The sequence below is a fragment of the Hordeum vulgare genome, chromosome 1H, assembly GCF_904849725.1.
Source record: "Hordeum vulgare subsp. vulgare chromosome 1H, MorexV3_pseudomolecules_assembly, whole genome shotgun sequence".
NCBI classification, from domain to species: Eukaryota; Viridiplantae; Streptophyta; class Magnoliopsida; order Poales; family Poaceae; genus Hordeum; species Hordeum vulgare.
In genome coordinates, this window is record NC_058518.1 from 90,783,622 (window position 1) to 90,802,312 (window position 18,691).

At 49.6% G+C, this 18,691-nt stretch overlaps 1 protein-coding gene across 1 annotated transcript; it reads left to right on the plus strand.

Annotated features, from left to right (window-relative positions):
* The first annotated feature begins 5,717 nt into the window (after window positions 1–5,717).
* On the plus strand, window positions 5,718–10,395 carry LOC123425874 (serine/threonine-protein phosphatase PP1-like). The gene is made up of 4 exons (XM_045109625.1): window positions 5,718–6,078; window positions 7,656–8,215; window positions 8,303–8,494; window positions 10,044–10,395. Exons 1-4 carry the CDS (start codon window positions 5,877–5,879, stop codon window positions 10,065–10,067), a joined length of 978 nt encoding a protein of 325 aa, XP_044965560.1. The 5' UTR covers window positions 5,718–5,876; the 3' UTR covers window positions 10,068–10,395.
* Window positions 10,396–18,691: the final 8,296 nt, after the last annotated feature.

Genomic DNA, 18,691 nt, shown 5'->3' on the forward strand with positions numbered 1-18,691 from the left:
GTCGTGCGAAGATGCACTGTCAAAGGGTGTGGGTAGAAGGTCGTGCCCTAGAATGTATCTTGCAGGAAGCGTCAAGTAGCTGCCCGAAGGTCTGCTTGGGCAACCAGTTTGTATTGCCCCTGTTGGTCCGCTTCCGTTGAGAGCCAGCTTGAGAAGCCGACGCCTCACCCTCCACGTTGGCTACCAACTTGTTGTTGGAGCGTGAATCTAGCTGATCCGCCTTGCGCTTGTTGTTGTTCTGGCCGCCTCGATTGTCTCCAGCCGGCTTGGGAGTAGCCGGCGTGGGGACAGCCTTGTCCGAGGTGGTCACCTTGACCCGCATCGTCGAGTTGGCCGTGACGTACTTGTCCGCCTTGGCCATGAGCACCGCCAGAGAGGTGGGATCGGAGCACATGAGCTTGTGCTTGAGGAGGGTGTCATCTCGGCAACCGTCGATGAAGTACTAGATGGCATGTACCTCATGCACCCCCTCGCAGGAGTTGCGAAGCTCCGTCCAGCGAGTGACGTAGTCGCGAAGGGGTTCGTCGGGCCTCTGGACGCACATGGCCACCTCGCGAGGCCGACCAGGGCGCTTGTAGGTGTCGGTGAAGTTGCGAACGAATGCCTCCTCGAAGTCCACCCATGAGTTGACGCTACCGGCTAGAAGGCCGTTGAGCCAAGTTCGAGCCGAGCCGGCCAACATGAGTGGCACATAGCGGACTGCTACGCGCTTGTTGCCCCTGGCAATGCCAACAGCAGTGGTGTAGTCGATCAGCCAGTCCTCTGGCTTGGCGGTGCCATTGTACTTGGGAGTATCCTGAGGCAAGGTGAAGCCTCGGGGAAACGGCTCCCCTCGGATCCGGGGGCCGAAGCAGGCCGGACCGATGGGACCGTCCTCCTCCAGGAGGGATGACTAGGCCAGGGCGTTGAGACGCCCGCAGGCGTCTTGGTCGCCCTGGGGAATGCGAGCGCCGATCCGGGCTGTGATCGGAAGGGCACCTTGCGAACCGGTGGCATGGGTCCTCCCCGGACGAGGAACCTCATACACCGAGTCGCTCTCGTTGCCTCCGCGATGCCTGCTTGAAGTATGCTCGCTCTGGCGCTGGGAGCGCCTGTCTTGACTTCCCTCGCCCCCTCCGGCCGGAGGTGCAATGCGAGGAAGATCCCTCCGCATGGTGATGACCGCTAGGGTTGCGGCGCGCTCCGGGGTTGGGTCCCGGAGACTCTTACTGGGCTTGACCGGCGTCAAGCCGTGTCTGCTGCTCGTTGGCGGCATCAAGGAGATCCTTGACCCGCTTCTCCTGGAAGGCGCGCTCCTCGCCCTCCAAGCTTGGCATTTCTTTCATGGCCGCCTGCGCCGCGCCCAAGTTGGCTGCAGGGGTCTCGTAGACGTGTTGGTTGCCGCCTAGGATCTCGGCAATGAACCGGCCGCGGCCGCGGACCGATCCAAGCCGGCTAGGGGCCTCAGAAATCGGAGTGAGGCCATATGCGGAATTATACTCGCGCCGCGTGGCCTCCATCCGACGCTTTGCGGAGGCGACGACAATGCCCTCCTCCAAGATCTGCTTGCGATCCTCCTCAAGCGAGGCTCGGGCGTCGTTAGGGTTAGCGGAAGCGGCGATGGGTGTCTTCAGGCTGGCGAGTGCGTCCTGAAGGGTGTCAGCGGTGACAGCAGCAGGCTCACCAGCGTCTGCTGACGCCTTGCCATAAGCCATGTTGGTGCCAGCGCCGATGACCATCACCTCCACGACGTTTGAGACGACGACGACATGGTACTGGGTGAAGAACCCCACCGACGGCGGAGGGCCGTCGAAGACGAGTACGTTGCTGGGGTACACGTCATGTGCAGGCATCTAAGCGATAGAGAGCCTACTGAAGCTGGCGCACAGCGCCTCAACATCGGAGTCCTCGCCGAAGTAGCGAGGACCATCGTTGAGACACAGGTCGCTAAAGAGAACACTGAGGTTCTCCATAGCAGCGACGACGACGCTAGGAGGCGCCTCGTCATCGGAATCTTCGTCCTAATCCGCATGGCGGACGGGGACGTCGATCATCATCGATGTTGCCTCATCGAAAGCGGGCTCCACGGGCATGCAGATCTATCCGTACGCGATGCATCCGGTGGTGTAGGTGCGGGGCCCCGCCCAATGCATAAAGCCAGCCGATGTCGCGATCGGCCCCATGGTGGGCACCAAATGTCGGTGAATACTCACAACATATGCCATAGGTAGGCTAAAGTCGGTGAGAACCGAAGTGGCAACGGAGGGCGCTGGGGACGAGGTTGGTACAAGCATGGAACACACGATGTACCCAGGTTCAGGGCTCTCCGTAGAGATAATACCCCTAGTCCTGCTGGAGTGTATGATGTATATGGATGGATTACAAGGTTGCTCCTGGAGCTGTGTTGAGGAGGAGGAAGAGGGGAGCAGCCGACTCGTCTCAGCCTCTCTCTATGTGGTTGGTGAATGTGATATGTTGTTCGACCGACCCTTTGCATGGAGGGTGACCGGGGGGTTTTATAGACGAACCCACCGTCCTACAATATGGATAAAGGGTACAAGAGTGGGACCCGGCTGGCAGCCTCGCTGGCCGGCCAGGGGGCCCACGAGGGTCTTGTCTTGTCGCTTGAGGGTCGTGCCGGCTGCGAGGTCCCGTCTGGCTGTGGGACCCGCCGGCTAGCCAATGAAGCTCTCGCGTAAGGTTGGCGCCGAGCACGCGCGGTACGTCCGGCGTCGTCCAGCGAGATTCGTCATGGGAAGATAGTATGGCCGCCTCCACTGTTGCCACGCCGAGTGTAGTAATGGAGTGGGGGTTTGACGGCCCGACACTATGCTGGGTGATGGATCGGAGCCGGGGTAGGTCAGCGACATGGCCGCCGACGCTTGTACCTGCCAGGCACTCCGATCCAGTGCCTTTGCTGACGCGTAGCCACCTTTAATCGTAGGGTCTCGTCATGACCTACGATCTGATGTGACTTGAGATCCCCGGCCGGCTAGCCCGCTTGGCTAGCCGGCTTTGGCACGGCCGCCTCGTTCCTAGCCGGCTGGCTTGGCCAAGGCAGTCAGGAAGAGGTAGCCATCTCGCCTCTAGCCGGCAGGGGTTGCCTGGCCGGCCAGAGAGTTCGCCGTCTCATCCTCTGCCCAGCAGGCGCAACCTAGCCGGCCAGAGGACTTGGGGCTTGGAGAATTATACTTGGTCGTTCCTTTTGGGCAGGAGATGAAGGAGTAGGCTCGATAAGCCTACCCCGGGGTTATCCCCCCGACAATAACCTTGGTTCTCACTGAGGGACATACTTATCTATACTGTGCTGCCTCACCCATTCCTCTTCATGGAAAACTCAACGCAGATCACAAGTATCAGTGATCGTTGAGGAGGACCAGCCAAAGTGTGTCATTGGGAAGGAGAAGTTCGCCGGCGACGAAGGTGGATCGCTCCGACGGGATGTCGGGGGCGAATGTCACGTGCCAACGTGTGTCGCAAGCCATCTTTGACATCATTTTTAAGAGCAACTCCAACGGGCCGACCCAAACGGACGACACTTTTGTCCGCTTTTTGTCCATTTGGGTCGACCGCCCGCCCGACGTCCGCCCTGTTTTAGATTTGGGTCGGCACTACGCCCAATGCACCGACCCATATGTGCCGGCGTGGCCGCCTGGCCGCCCTATTTCAACAAATAGCTCATTTTTTGCATTACTTCTGCATTCAAACATATACTCAAATAACATAGTTTCAACCAAATAAAATAGCATAATTTTACAAGCCGAATAAAGAAGATACATCTATTGGTTGCCAACATGAGCCAACATATGCTCAACCAAATCGTTTTGCAGTTGCACGTGAGTTTCCCAATCACGCATGTAATGATGAAATTGGGTGAACTGTTCAAACGTTGCCGCTCCTCCATGCTTAGGCACACCATTCTCACCCTAAAACTCAAACCCTTGGTTGTACAGACGTTCCCGACGCTCGGCTTCTACGATCATATTGTGCATGATCACACAAGCAGTCATCACCTCCATAGTTTCCGCGTGCCCCAGGTATTAGCAGGATACCGAACGATGCCCCATCGAGATTGCAAAACACCAAAGGCACGCTCGACATCCTTCCTAGCACTCTCTTGCTCTTGGGAAAATCTTTTCCTCTTCTCTCCGACATGATCGGAGATTGTCTTAACAATAGTGGTCCACTGAGGATAGATACCGTCACCCAGGTAGTATCCTTTGTCGTAATTGTGGTCGTTGATAGTAAAGTTCACCGGTGGGCTGTTGCCTTCAGCAAGCCTAGAAAACACCGGCGAGCACTGAAGCACGTTGATATCATTGTGTGATCCGGCCATGCCAAAGAAAGAGTGCCAGATCCAGAGATCTTGAGGCGCCACAACCTCTAGTATGATAGTGCAGGCCCTGACATGGCCCTTATACTGCCCTTGCCAAGCAGAAGGGCAGTTCTTCCACTCCCGGTGCATGCAGTCTATGCTGCCAAGCATCCCTGGGAAGCCTGTGCTGGCATTCATCGCCAACAAACGGGTTGTATCTTCAGGAGTCGACTCTATCAAGTACTCAGGGCCAAACACATCAATAACGGCCTTGTAGAACTTATACAAGGACTCTAGGCATGTAGACTTGCTCATACAAATGTACTCGTCAATGAGATCACCGGGCACTCCGTATGCAAGCATTCGGATGGTGTCAGTGCATTCTGATAAAAGGAGAAACCAATCTTTCCAACGGCATCCTCTTTGCATTCGAAATAGTCATGGTAGCCGACCACCCCCTCTATAATATGGTTGAAAAGATGCCTACTCATACGAAAACGACGGCGGAATTTTTGATGTTTGAACAACGGATTTGTTGTATCAAAGTAGTCCTTCCAAAGAAGGAGATGCCCGCTCTCTTGGTTGCGATTCAACGCTGGAAGGTGGCCCGGAATGGAGCCATGGAACAACAACTACTGGCTATTGAGGTGGTGATGGACCAACACGACATCCAATATCTCCTCCTCGTCATCGGACGACGAATCGTCGGAGTCGCAAAGAAAATTGTGAAAAAAGAACTCGTCGGCGGAGTCCATTTTGTACCTTGGCAAACTGTCGAACAGATTGCGGGCGTCGACGAAGGAGATGGCCGACGAACGGAATGGCCGACGTCCGGCAAGCGTGCTGGTGAGGATCTGGGCGGGGCGGCGATGCGGCTTCTTGGTCGCGGTCGCGGCTGACAGCTGGCAGAGTCGCCGGAAAAAAATGGGTGACGACGTCGGCGACGAAAGGGGCGAGGGTTGCTGTTGCATTTGGAGGGAGCAATGTGCCACCGACCAACGGGCCCGGGGGAAGGAGAAGGCGAGCGAGCGCGCGTCCGTCTCATATCCGCGCCGACGCAAATCCGGCTCAAAAATGAGCCGGGAATGGGTTGCCTGCAGACGAAAAGCAGACGCGCGTTTGTTTGGATCGACGCGTTGGACCAATTTTTTTTGTCTGCGTCGATTCAAACGGACGCTAGCGGACGAAATAGGTCACCACGTTGGAGTTGCCCTAACTCTTTATTTAGTTGTTTTGATGATATAGAAACAATTACAGATTATATCATTACAATGAAAAAAAGAGCGACAAATAACCAAATTCCCCGACCACAACAAGGAAAACGACGAAAGAGCAGCAAACACAGGAGGAAGACCGAGACATGTTCCACGGGCCGTCCATCTACAAACCAACGGCGGATGCGTGTTCACGCGTCTTTGAACACTTCGAAGCGATTAATTAAGCTCGTGGTCGTCACAAACGCAACTATTCCCAGGCACACCCCATTCCCAATCCCCCACCCTTTCTCTCTCGCCCGTCCCTCGCCGTCGCCGGAGAGAGAGAGAGAGAGGGGAGCACGGCCGCGGGAGAATAAGGAGGGAAGATGATGATGACACGGGCCTCCATGGGGGCCATGGAGGGCGCGGCGGTGGACGAGGTGGTGCGGCGGCTGGTCGAGGGCGGCCGCGGCGGTCGGCAGGTGCAGCTGTCCGAGGCGGAGATCCGGCAGCTCTGCGTCGACGCCAAGCGGGTGCTCCTGTCCCAGCCCAACCTCCTCCGCATCCAGGCCCCCGTCAAGATCTGCGGTGATTATTAAACAAATCATTTCTAGTTTTGGTTTTGCTCCTTTTCCAAATTACTAGTATATGTAGTCTTGATTTTGATGGTATTTATTTTCATAGAACGGATAGGTTTGTTGGTTAAATTTTAAGCGCTGTGGAGAATCTGTGAATCATGAAGGGATTTGGTACACGTTGGTGGTGTTTGGTGGAAATTAGGGATAAGAAAAGGATGGGTGCCCTTACAAGGGATGATTATCTCTTTGTACTATGATGATAATGCCTGATTTGAGCTTCCTCGGCCTTAAAGAACCATTAATGCTTAGTCATAGGTACTCCTAGGGATGCAAGTTGGTAACCTGTGAAAGCCCGCATATAAGTATATTAAAAGTCAAACTTATGTGAATGTCATAGGAAAAAATACAATAAATTGATTTAGTGTATACTTATGAACGTGCTTCGTGGGTTGCCCTGCCCACTTGCATCCTTTAGGTACTCCCACTTTGGCTGCTGGCGCCATTTGGTTTGCTCACTTTAGAACTTATGAATTCGTGATGGAGTTGCTGCGTTAATGAGCTGAGGTAGGATTGTTGGCCATATTCGGGGGCTGCTATGGATGGTCAAGTCACTGCTCGTCGTCCATTAAATTTGTTTGCACGAGCTGGTGACATTGTGACAATAGTGCTGTTCTTGGTTCTACACCGGGTTTGGTTGGTATTGGTATTGTAGTCCATACGTCATCCCTCTGGTGTCAGGAAGTTCAAAGTAGTATCATGCATAACAACCCTACCAAATTTTCAAAATAAAATAACGCAAAAGGATAGGTAAATTGTGATCCCTGGGCTGAAATGCATCATAATAAACTTGGCAACAGATCTTCAGAAGACTTGTCTTCACCTTCAATATGTCAATTGCCTTCTTCACTTTGCTTTACCCAAATTTTCATACAAATGGTCTGTATACTGCCCGACACCCTATCATCAATTGTCATTTCATTTCAAACTTCCCATAATGCCCAGCATGTACCCCACAGCCTGAAGGATAAATAACCATCAATTTGTCTGCGTACAGTCCTCCCAGACCAAGCCATCAAGCAGTGAAATCTTCCTGAGACTGAGACGAAACAAAATTTGCCGAACAAACTTGATATGATTTTGATCCCTGACACAACACGACAATCCTCCCCTTGGCAGTTCCTCTTTCAACCAAATATCTAAGTGGAGTTTATTATCGAAGACTTGCCAGAGGAAAAATCTTGTTCTTTATTTGGTTTTTGCAGACCCCACACTGACCATTCTGTAACTGGCAACTGCAAACTTTCTGTCTCATTATTATTTTCTCTAGTCCCGAGCTAATAACATCTTCAATTACACCTCCTCCAACGTGTATATCAAACTATTCCACATGTTAACCTACGAACCTCTACATCTCCTGACATCTCTGATTCACCATCCTATACAATACCTGTGTGTTAATCTCGTTTGTGTGATAAAGATTCCTTTCTGCACAAAGTTTAGAGCTTCTTAATATTCATTATTATTGTAATTTCTTTTACACATCTTCACAGAAAACTCTAGTCTTACCTGTTATGATGATACCTTCAGGTGATATCCATGGTCAGTTTGTTGATCTTCTGAGGTTGTTTGATTTGGGTGGTTATCCTCCAACCTCAACCTATGTATTCCTTGGAGACTACGTAGATAGAGGCAAACAGAGCTTGGAAACTATATGCTTACTGCTGGCGTACAAAATAAGGTACCCTGACAAGGTTTTCCTGTTAAGGGGGAACCATGAAGATGCAAAAATAAACAGAGTTTATGGTTTCTATGATGAATGCAAGAGGAGGTTCAATGTTCGCCTGTGGAAGATATTCTCTGATTGCTTCAACTGCCTGCCTATTGCAGCACTCATTGACGACAAGATACTGTGCATGCATGGTGGCCTTTCACCTGAACTGACTAACCTGGACCAAATAAAGGATATTGAGAGGCCGGCTGAGATTCCTGATTATGGTCTCCTGTGTGATTTGCTTTGGTCTGATCCTAGCCCTGAAGGAGAAGGGTGGGGGGAGAGTGACAGAGGTGTTTCATGTACGTTTGGTGCAGATAAGCTTATAGAGTTTTTGGAAAAAAATGATCTTGATCTTATCTGCCGAGCCCATCAGGTTTGTGAACACTTAGTCGAACTCCTGTTATTTTCTGGATTATTGTTATTCTCGAGTTTTACTTACAATAACCATGAATGCCCTTAGGTGGTAGAAGATGGTTACGAGTTCTTCGCACAGCGGAGATTAGTCACAATCTTCTCAGCTCCAAATTATTGTGGGGAATTTGATAATGTAGGTGCTTTGTTGAGCATAGATGAAAATCTAATGTGCTCATTTCAAATCTTGAAGCCAAATGAAACAGGCACACCACGTGTAAAAAGACAAATTCCAAATAAGGTAAATCAGCTAGCTTCAGATTGGATTCATATTCTACTATGTAGTACAAGTTGAACCTGTGCAGATAGAATGTTTTATCATTGCATTATCTTTATGGACTACTTCTGTGCATAAATATGAGGCGTTTTAGAGACTTGACAAGTCTCTAAAACGTCTTATATTTATGCACAGAGGGAGTTGAATGTTAGAAAAATAGAAACCATGATTTCCGAAGCGAAAGAAGATTCGATGATTCTGATACACAAGATTTGATGTGGTTTGCTGGTTCAGTTAATATTGCATAATCCAGTCATCTACTCTTTTTTAATGAACATACAATAGCTGCACAGTGAGCCAGTACATTCTTATTTTTTTCTAATTTGTAATGCCATCTCATCGTTGCTTCTGTATGTTCACGAGGAAACTTTGTGGATGACATTACCACAGAGAGCGATAGTGAATTTATAATGTAATTAAGGATATTCCTTCATTTAATCTTTGATCAAGAAGGGTCTATTCAATGCATTCATTCCACATTTACAACAACTACTCCCTCCTTCACTGTTTAGAAGGCGCGCATGAGCGATCTCTGGGACCAAGATGAATCATGATTGGTTCTAGTTTTCTTTGCAAGCGTTCATGCAGTAAGCCCAAGGCGCCTAATTATTTGAAAAGATAATGCGCAATAACCCACACAACCACTAAACGAAGAGCCCTCATGCATGCATCCTTTCCATCCTGCATGCACACCCAACGTTCTCACTATGCATGCAGGCTACTAGTACTCCTAATTAACTAAGCAGTAAATACGCGCCTTAATCCTCTTATATTCTGGAAACACATGTAAAGGAAAAACTGCCCCTTCTAAACTGTGATGGAGGGAGTATTACATTTTAGCCACCCAACCAGTTAAGTCTTGAATAACCATGGGCCTAGGGGAACTTCACAGAAGATATCATAACCGCCTATTCAGTAGGTTTGTTTAGTTGATGAGAATGGAAGTGACAAGTTGGTTAGAGTTGAGCTATTCCCACAAACACCCAATGGTCAGAATAACTAGTACAATAATATGTAGAAAGATGACCATGGCTCACTTAGTCTAAATTAGCCCAGGAGTACATTAACCCTTCCAACATGCATATCTTAATCAATTGACCTGTGACCATCAAAAGGTACCACATGTGAACTACCCAAGATGCAAAATACAGTAGTCTCTGCCTACTGTAACATATCCTGAATAAAATATCTTATAAGTTCTACTCCCCCTCCGTTCACAAATATACGATGTTTTGGATATTTCAATATAGATTACATACGGACTGAAATGAGTGGACAAATGCACTAAAACATGTCTATATACATCCAATTCAGAAAAATAGAATATCTTATACTACCTCCGTATCAAAATATAAGACGTTTTCGTAGCCTAAACTAGCCTACAAAAATGTCTTATATTTTGGTACGGAGGTAAATATTTGTGAACCGAGGGAGTACTTCACCAGACTTGGGATCTCAAATGTATGATTTGAAGGCAACACAACTGATTATATTTCCTTTTTGACCTTAACAGCCAGCAACTGGGGGAAGTGCCTGATCTGATCAACATCCAATTCCTTCAATATTACCATCGTCAGCTCGAAGGGGGTGATCTGATCTATTGTTTGGATCCACCAGGGCATGGCAATATTCATCCACCAGCCAATTGTCTTGCTTAACCACCCTTAGTTGCCGAGCATTTGTAAATGTCCCCATTGGCTCTGCACTCGTTTTCTCTGTACAGAATCGGGCCGGATTTAACAGCACCACCTATTCTGGTTGTTCTTCCTGCTTGCGCAGCATCTGTTTTTGTAAGTTACTTCTGTGGTACATTTTTGCCTGTGGATGTGATAGCTTCTGTTTGTGAGCATCTATTATTTGCCTTATGTTTCTGAGGTGACGTTTTACCAACTTTTCAAATTCAAACACCTGTTTTGTTTCGAATATCAAATCTTACAGTGGCCCTCCTATAGTCTCTTTGGGATGCCTCACCACCCGCAGCTCCCTCCTTGTTTTTTCTCTATCACAAGAACCATGCAACCGCCATAGGACACCATTGCCTTTTGATGATGTACCCTTATGATATACTCCGTTCGTTCCCAATATAAATCTTTTTAATTTTTTTATTACAGGACTACATGCGAAGTAAAATAAATGAATTTACATTTTGAAGTCTAGCGAAACCTTTAAAAAGACTTATATTTAAAAACGGAAGAAGTAAAAATCTTATATTTCCTTATAGTGGTAGTACGAAGTTAGTAGTGTAACTAAGAGGGCGGACGTCCTGCACATGGAGACATATGCTCTGGCTAGGGGTGCGATACCTATTGCCGGAGCAAATGCTTCCAGCATAATCGCAACATTTCTCTCTAAGAGCATCTCCAACATGCACTCTCGGACCTTTTTTTATCGTCGATGCAAAAAAAAAGTCAAGTCGCACCCCAGGAACCCAAATTTTGACGGTTCGGGTCGAAATTGGCGTTGGCGGACCCAGGCCGAACCCAACATGTTGGGGGCGCCGGGGAAAGGAATTCGGCGCGAAAACAAACCACGCCAAAACCCTTCTGTGTGGACTTGCCAAGTCAGCGATTGTGCGTCGCCGAGAGGCTTCGTCGTTTCCATCGCCTCGGCTCCCGCGTCGGTTGGGTTTTCAAGGTCTCGCGGCGCAGTGATGGCGAGCCCTCGTGTGCCCCGCCCTTTTCCGCCACGCGTACACACTGTCACATCCCTGAAACCCTAATCAAGTTAGCATTGCGCTCATATCTTCTTTGCATTGCATCTAAGAAAATTTCAACAAGAACAAAGCAAGTGGTGAAGGAAAACTCAAAAACCCTAGCCATTTTTCAAATTCAAAGGAATTATATACTTATTCAAATCAATGAACTCAAAATGGCCTCAAGAAAAGTTTAACTTTTCTGATAATTCTTGAAAACAAATAAGCAATGAAGAAAACCATTTTATTAATACATTTGGCATTTTAAATAAATGCAAAAGACTACTGGTCTCAAGTTTTAAATTTGAATTCAAAAATATATAGTTTCCAAAAATGCTGAAAACTTTATGGGTGATTGGAAATATTCCAACTAACACCCCAGCATTTTTCAAACTATTTATAGTTTGCTTGTGAAGCCGAAATAAATGGAAAGCAATGTCTTTAAATAAAACAGAAACAAAATAGAAAGAAAGGGGAAAAAAACCTACCTGTCGCCTGAGGAGGCCCAGCCCATCAGGGGCAGGGTCGTCTTCTTTCTCTGCCTTCTAGCAGAGGAGAGATCGACCACGGCGGCTCCTCCACCTCCTGCTTCGCCGTGGCGACCTCCGGTGCCCCCAGGACAGCGCGACAACATGGTTATCCTCCCCGAGCGCGTCTCTATCCGTTCCCGTGCTCCATTTTTCCCCTCCTCTCGGGTTCTCTCCTCCCTCCTCCTGCCGCCATTGCCAAGAGCTCGAGCTCGAGCTGTCGTGCCCCTAGCCGTAGGAACTTCCTCCCGAGTAGTCCAGTAGCTCCGCCTCGACGAGCTGGTTCTCCCTGCAAAGGCCGAAGCCTCCCCGAGCCCTGCAACGCCCCCAGCGCCATCGTCTTCAACCTTCGGCCACCGGCAAATCGACGGTGGATCGCCGGCTACAGCCCCTCCCCGAGCAGTCTGAGCCTAGCTTCACCTCCACCGTGAGCTTGCGATCATTTCCCCTCTTCTTCCCCTCGGATTCGTGTCCCCTACTGACTGGACCAACGAACCCGAGCTCCGGCAGCCGCCTCGGCTCGTCGCCGGCTTGCTCGGGCCACCCATAGCCCTCCCTGAGGCCAGTGCTGGACGAGGCTGAGCCTGGGGATCATCCCAGTGCTCTCGGCAACCGTTTCCGAGCACCACAGCACGAGTTAGCGCGACTCCGGCGAAGTTCCGCCGCGGATCTGGTCGCCGCCGGTCAGTCTCCGGCGGGGGACGACGTGGCCGGCCTAACCCCGGCGGTTTGGCACTAATCACTCGCTGACAGTGGGCCCCAGGCCAAGTCAAACCCACTTAGGGGCTGGTCAGCGCGGGATTAGCTCCTGAGACGCCGACCAGTGGGCCCCCTGTCAGGTTTGACCTGATCAGGTCAGTTGACCTGCTGACGCCATGATGATGTAGTTATGACGCAATAAGTGAATTTCTGATTTAAAAGAATTCCAGAAAAATGCCAAAACTTCTAAAAATCATAGAAATTAATCTGTAACTCCAATGAAAATAATTTATATATGAAAAAGTATCAAAAAAATCCAAGGAATCTGAATATGTCATTTTCAAATATGTTTGAAAATGTTACTAGACCCAAACATATAGAATAATGAATAAGTTAAATTCCATAAATACCTGGAGATGGAATTTGGAAATTATTTGAATTCCACTTCAAATTATGTGGTCAAACATTGTTCAGTCACAAACCAGCAACTTAACATGTCATTTCCATGCATGTAAAATTATAAGTAGATCTGAGCATCAGGTCGAATCAATTAAAATGGTATTCGAGAATACCTCGTTTGAAGTGATATTTGAGTTTAATTCAAATCAACTTCAAACCTAAGAAATGTTAGCTATAATAGTATACCACCTTGCATCCTCATGCCATGTTCATGCATCATCTTGTTGCATATGTTTGTTACTGATTGTTGTCATTCCTTTCGGTAGGCTCCGCTCCTCCGGATTCCACCGAATATCCGACTGACGAATATTGTCCTTCCTCTGAGCAACAAGGCAAGCAACCATTTTGATCATCCCGATAAATCCCATGTTCTCACTCCTGCACTTACTTATTGCATTAGGATCAAATGCTCAAATGCTTTTGCCACGTTAGTTGAACCCACTTCCTTTGCATGACCTGTCTTTGTCACAGTAAATAGCTGAACCTTGCAACCTAGCATACCTGGTAGATGCTTGAGCCATGATGTGCCTTATCCTGCTATGCATGCTATGCTTAGAGTTGTGTTTGGTCTGTCATCTTGGAGATGAACAGAATTGTGAGAATGCGTTCAGTAAGTAAAGGCGGTGTGTTGAACCTGATTTGGTAAAGGTACCGGTGAAAGGCTATGTAGGAGTACATGGCGGGTTGTTTCATTGGAACCGTCCTTAGGAACTGAGTTCCGTGTATGTAATCCAAGACTAGATACTACCACACGTTGGGATACTTAGCCTTTCACACGTTGGGATACTACCACACGTTGGGATACTTAATTGACCCTCTCGACTTATTAATCACTTAGTACTCAGTCCAGGAGTTGCAAGTAGTTTCTGGTGTTTATAGTCATGCTGGAGGCCATGCATAGCGCTGACCTGAGAGGTGGGCTGTGATGCGGTAGGCAGTGGCACGGTGTACCAAGTGGCACCCGGATGGTGGGCTTGGGAACCCTGCGCACATCGTTTGAGGCCGTGGCGGAAACCCTCAGATAGGCGATAGACCTGGACTAAGTACAAGCGTGGTTAACGGTCGTGGCCGACTCCCTCGCTGGGCTTCCGCTTGAAGGTTGCCGAGGTGCATGACGTGCACAAGGGGATAAGTGGCGAGAGCGTGTGTGAAGAAGTACACCCCTGCAGGGTTATGATCTATTCGAATAGCCGCGTCCGCGGATATGGACTACTTGGAGACATATGTTGTTCATAGATAACTTCAATGGCTACTCATAAAATGGTCAAGATAAGCGTGAGTGTCGTGGACGGCATTTCCGTATGGAGACGGAATGATTCCACGATAGAGTATTGTTGTGGTGATAGTGGACTCGTGTGCGAGAAATCAAGTTGTCAAAATTTGTTTTAAAAATGCAAGTTGTCTAGCCACGAGTCAAATGCTGGCTTTTCGCATGAAACCCCATAATTCCTTATTGATACATTGCATGAGTAGATAGTTATCCTAAAGTCTTGCTGAGTACCTCCGTACTCATGTTTGCTTAATCATTGTTGCATAGGTTGTTAATGAACCTAATGGAGGGTTCTTCCTAGACATCGACGACGACGAGTAGCTGGTATCCCAGCTACGATCTGGCCCTAGGGTGGGTCTGTAGTATAGTCAGGCCATGTGGCTTCTAGTTTCACCTGTCTGTACTCAGACAATTTTAAACACTTATGCTGGCTTGTAACTGAATGACTGCTATGATGGGTCGTGAGACCCTTACTGTGTAATATTATGTGTGTGGCTCTTCCGAGCCTCTTAAATAAAGCTTGTATGTTTATGGTTATGTTGTGATGCCATCGATGTATCTATACATATCGGTATGCCATGCGTACGTGTGTCGTACTTGCTATGTATGGGGTTCGATTACCTAGCCGTAGACCTTAGTAGCATTCCTTACAGGGAAATGCCCCTTTGTGATCCAACGAGCCATGGTAGCTCGCTACTGCTCCGGACACATTGGTTGACCGGCGTGTGTCCTTCTTAGCTGATGTGTCTGTCCCCTTTGGGGAAATGTCACACGATGTAATGGAGTCCTTGTAGCTTGCTACGACTCGTCTACATTCGCTGGTGACCGACACCTGCTTTGCTGGGTCATGTATGCCTGTCCCTGTGCAGAAGTGCCACTTTGGTTTATGACTAGACATGTCGATCCGGGTTCTTTGTCATTGGATTGCTAGCGACACAATTGCATACGCGAGTCAAAAGGCGCAAACGGTCCCGACTAAGGTAAGGCTGCAGCCGTGGGCTTAACCGAGCGTGAGATCGCAAAGAGATGCGATGTGTTACATGCTGGATTCCTATGACTTAGGATTGGGGTCCCGACACACACCGCTCCCGCCCTCCTCCCCGTTATAAAAGCCGTGCCTCGCCGCCGCTCGTCGCACACCCGCCATCCATTCCCACCTCCCCATCTCTCTCGCCTCCATCACCGAAAAATTGGCCATGGCGGAAAGGTTCCCCGACGATGGAGAGGCGGCCAACGGCTTCGAGCGTCGATTTCTGCACGAGTGGGAGGCACGCCTTCTCCACGAGGCGAACTACCCAACACTGCCTGACATGCGCGTGCCGAGAGCATGGCGGTTGAGTACCGACGGCATCCTCGTGCCCTCGCCGCCCTCTTGCGTGGAGCGCGACGTCGAGATCGCGCGGATCCGGGAGTCCTTACTGAAGGACGCGCACTAGTAGCTCAGGTACGCCCCGACAACCAGCCTTTGTGGATGGCGTACTTCCAGCGCCGCCACACCGAGTAGCTGGCGTCCACCAACGATGCTCCTGCACCGAGGGGGCACCACAACTCCGACGGCCATCGTCAACGGTGAGGCGTCCCCGGGTGCACGCTCCACACTGTCCTCGAGCATCTGGAGGGAGGCAACGAGCCGCCGTTGGAGTACCCAACACTGTCGTTCTCGAGCCGGAGCGGGAGCTCATGGCTGATGAGGCGCATGGCGGGGTCGTCGTCGTCCTCCTCCGACTCCCGCTCCTTCGTTGCAGCGACGCCGCCCGGCGCCGTCAAGCCCGAGCCCCTCTGAGAGGCTTCGTCGTTCTAATCGCCTCGGCTCATGCACCGGTTGGGCTTCCAATGTCTTGCGGCGCAACGATGGCGAACCCCCGTGCGTCCTGCCCTTTCCCGCCACGCGTACACATCGCTCCCGTCCTTCTCCCCGTTATAAAAGCCATGCCTCGTCGCTGCTCGTCGCACACCCGCCATCGATTCCCATCTCCCCATCTCTCTCGCCTCCATCACCGAAAGACTCCCACGAGGCCATGGTGGAAAGGTTCCCCGGCAACGGAGCGGTGGCCAACGGCTTCAGCCGCCGGTTTCTGCACGAGCGGGAGGCACGACTTCTCCAGGAGGCAAACTACCCAACACCGCCCGACATGCGCGTGTCGGGCGCATGGCGGCTGAGTTCCGACGACGTCCCCGTGCCCTCGCTGCCCTCATGCGTGGAGCACGACATCGAGATCGCGCGGATCCGGGAGTCCTTACCGAAGGACGCACGCCAGCAGCTCAGGTACACCTCGACAACCAACCTTTGTGGACGGCGTACTTCCAGCGCCGCCATGCCGAGCAGCTGGCGTCCACCAATAGTGCTCCTGCACGGAGGGGGCACCACAACTTCGAGGGCTGTCGTCAACGGTGGGGAGTCCCCGGGTGCATGCTCCACGCCGTCCTCGAGCATCTGGAGGGAGGCAACATGCCGCTGTTGGAGTACCCGGTGCCATCGTTCTCGAGCCGGAGCGGGAGCTCGTGGCTGCCGAGGCGCATCGCCGAGTCGTCGTCATCCTCCTCCGGCTCCCGCTCCTCCGGTGCGGCGATGCTACCTGACGCCATCAAGCCCGAGCCCCGGGAGATGCTGCTCCGCTGGCGCAGCCGCGGCGGCAACCTCGTCATAAACGAGGGCCGCCACCAACCTTCCCCTCCCCGCGCCCACCATCGTCTGGTCAAGACGAAGAAGGAGCCGACAACGACTGTCGCGGTGAAGCAGGAGCACGAGGCCATGGTCGTCGAGCTCGACGCCAGCCTCAAATGGTCGCGCAACGACTACATGAGGGAGGAGGTGGAGCGCGAGCGTCGTGCTCTATAGGAGATCGCCGAGCGGCATCGCGACGACGACGAGGGCGGCGTCATCGTCCTCCACGACAAAGACGAGGAGGCAACCGTGCTGACCGAGCCCGTCTGCAGTGGCGACCCAGGGCCGGGTTGCAGCAAGGACGGCGATGATCCATCGAGCAACGACAACGACGACGACTACACAACCTTCTACAAGCTCCTCGACATGAACTAGGCTTGGGGTGGCGACGCCGACATAGTTTTTTTAGGTTTTTATCTATGTTTCTAAATTTGTATAAATATGAATGAAACCGCCTATATTTCGTCCAAAACTGAGTAATTTTCGTTGAATTTGGGCCGAATTTGTATTTGAAATCGGCGTCTAGCACTAGCGGAGAAACAAGTTATAGTGCTGGTTGGGAAAGGCCTTTAGTCCCGATTCATCAACTGTGACTAATAAATAGAGACTAAAGCCCCTTCTTTAGTCCCGGTTCGCCACGGCCCGGGACTAAAAGTCCCACCATGTGGGAGGTAGGGTGCTGGGGACATTTAGTTCCGGTTGGTGACACCAACCGGGACTAATGGTTTAGGGGTTTAGGGGTTTAGGGTTTTTGGTTTTATGGTTTATTTTTCATTTTCATTTTGTGTTTTCCATTTTCTTTTCCAATTTAGACATATTTTACACTACTGCATATATAATAGAATTTCTCATACGACCAATCATATATCATAGAATTTCTCGTACGGCCATGCACACACACACATATATATACACACACACACACACACAATTTGGTCTATACAATTTCTCCTACAATTTGTAGATCATTACATGCACGCATTAGGTGTAATGGTATTCTCTCCCGGGAGATATGACCCGCTCAAGCAAAATCCCACAATTTCCTCTTGAATTGCTCATATGTGGTCTTTTGATAGGAGTCTATCCCGCATCTCCGTCATCTTTAAAGAAGGAGACCAGTATGAATATATTAGTTATGCGTATATATATTTATATTAGATCATGATAAAAAATTATGAATAGTGTTTACGTACCCAACTATGTCTTTCATGTGTGCGTCGTTCGGTCATAAAGTGAATGTTCTCGCAAACATAGTATGCACAAAAATTAGTCCCATGTTCCTGCTTCATGCACTTTACGAGAATAGAATTCAATTAGATAATAATCAAACATGATAATGGTATTGAAACTAGAATTAAAGATATGCGCGGACATAGCTAGTACTACTTAATTACCTTGGACCGTCGTCATTTCAGCTTTGGTTTCCATTCACCCACAACATCTTTGATGAACTTTGTCCAGACCCTACCCGGTAAAGAAAATGAATAAAGGAGTTATTAATTACTTGATATCAGGAAATGAACTAAAGAGGCCTACATGGTGCAATAATTATTGAAATTACCCATCAAGCATTAAAATCAGGTTGTTGTATTCAGTAGGGTCTCTACCTAGTGAGTGAAGTGTTTCAACAGTTTCCTTGTCATCTCTAATGATTAGGAGGATCAAGTGGAAACTGCGCACATGTTTATATAAGCGGGCATGCATAATTCATCAAATACACTTATTATCGAGTAAGCAAAATAGAATTTGTAGTACAAGACAGTAACACTCAATGGAAGTTGTAAGGAAATAGTATTTATGTTCTGGTATTTAGTTCCTTCAAAAACATTAGCAAGTCATTCTGTGAGTC

Bases quoted from the DNA above. Each gene is read 5' to 3' on its own strand.
- LOC123425874 (XM_045109625.1), top strand. From the start codon at position 5,877: ATGATGATGACACGGGCCTCCATGGGGGCCATGGAGGGCGCGGCGGTG. The intron at 6,079-7,655 runs GTGATTATTAAA...TGATACCTTCAG, and splicing joins GGCCCCCGTCAAGATCTGCG to GTGATATCCATGGTCAGTTT. The intron at 8,495-10,043 runs GTAAATCAGCTA...TGACCTTAACAG, and splicing joins AAAGACAAATTCCAAATAAG to CCAGCAACTGGGGGAAGTGC.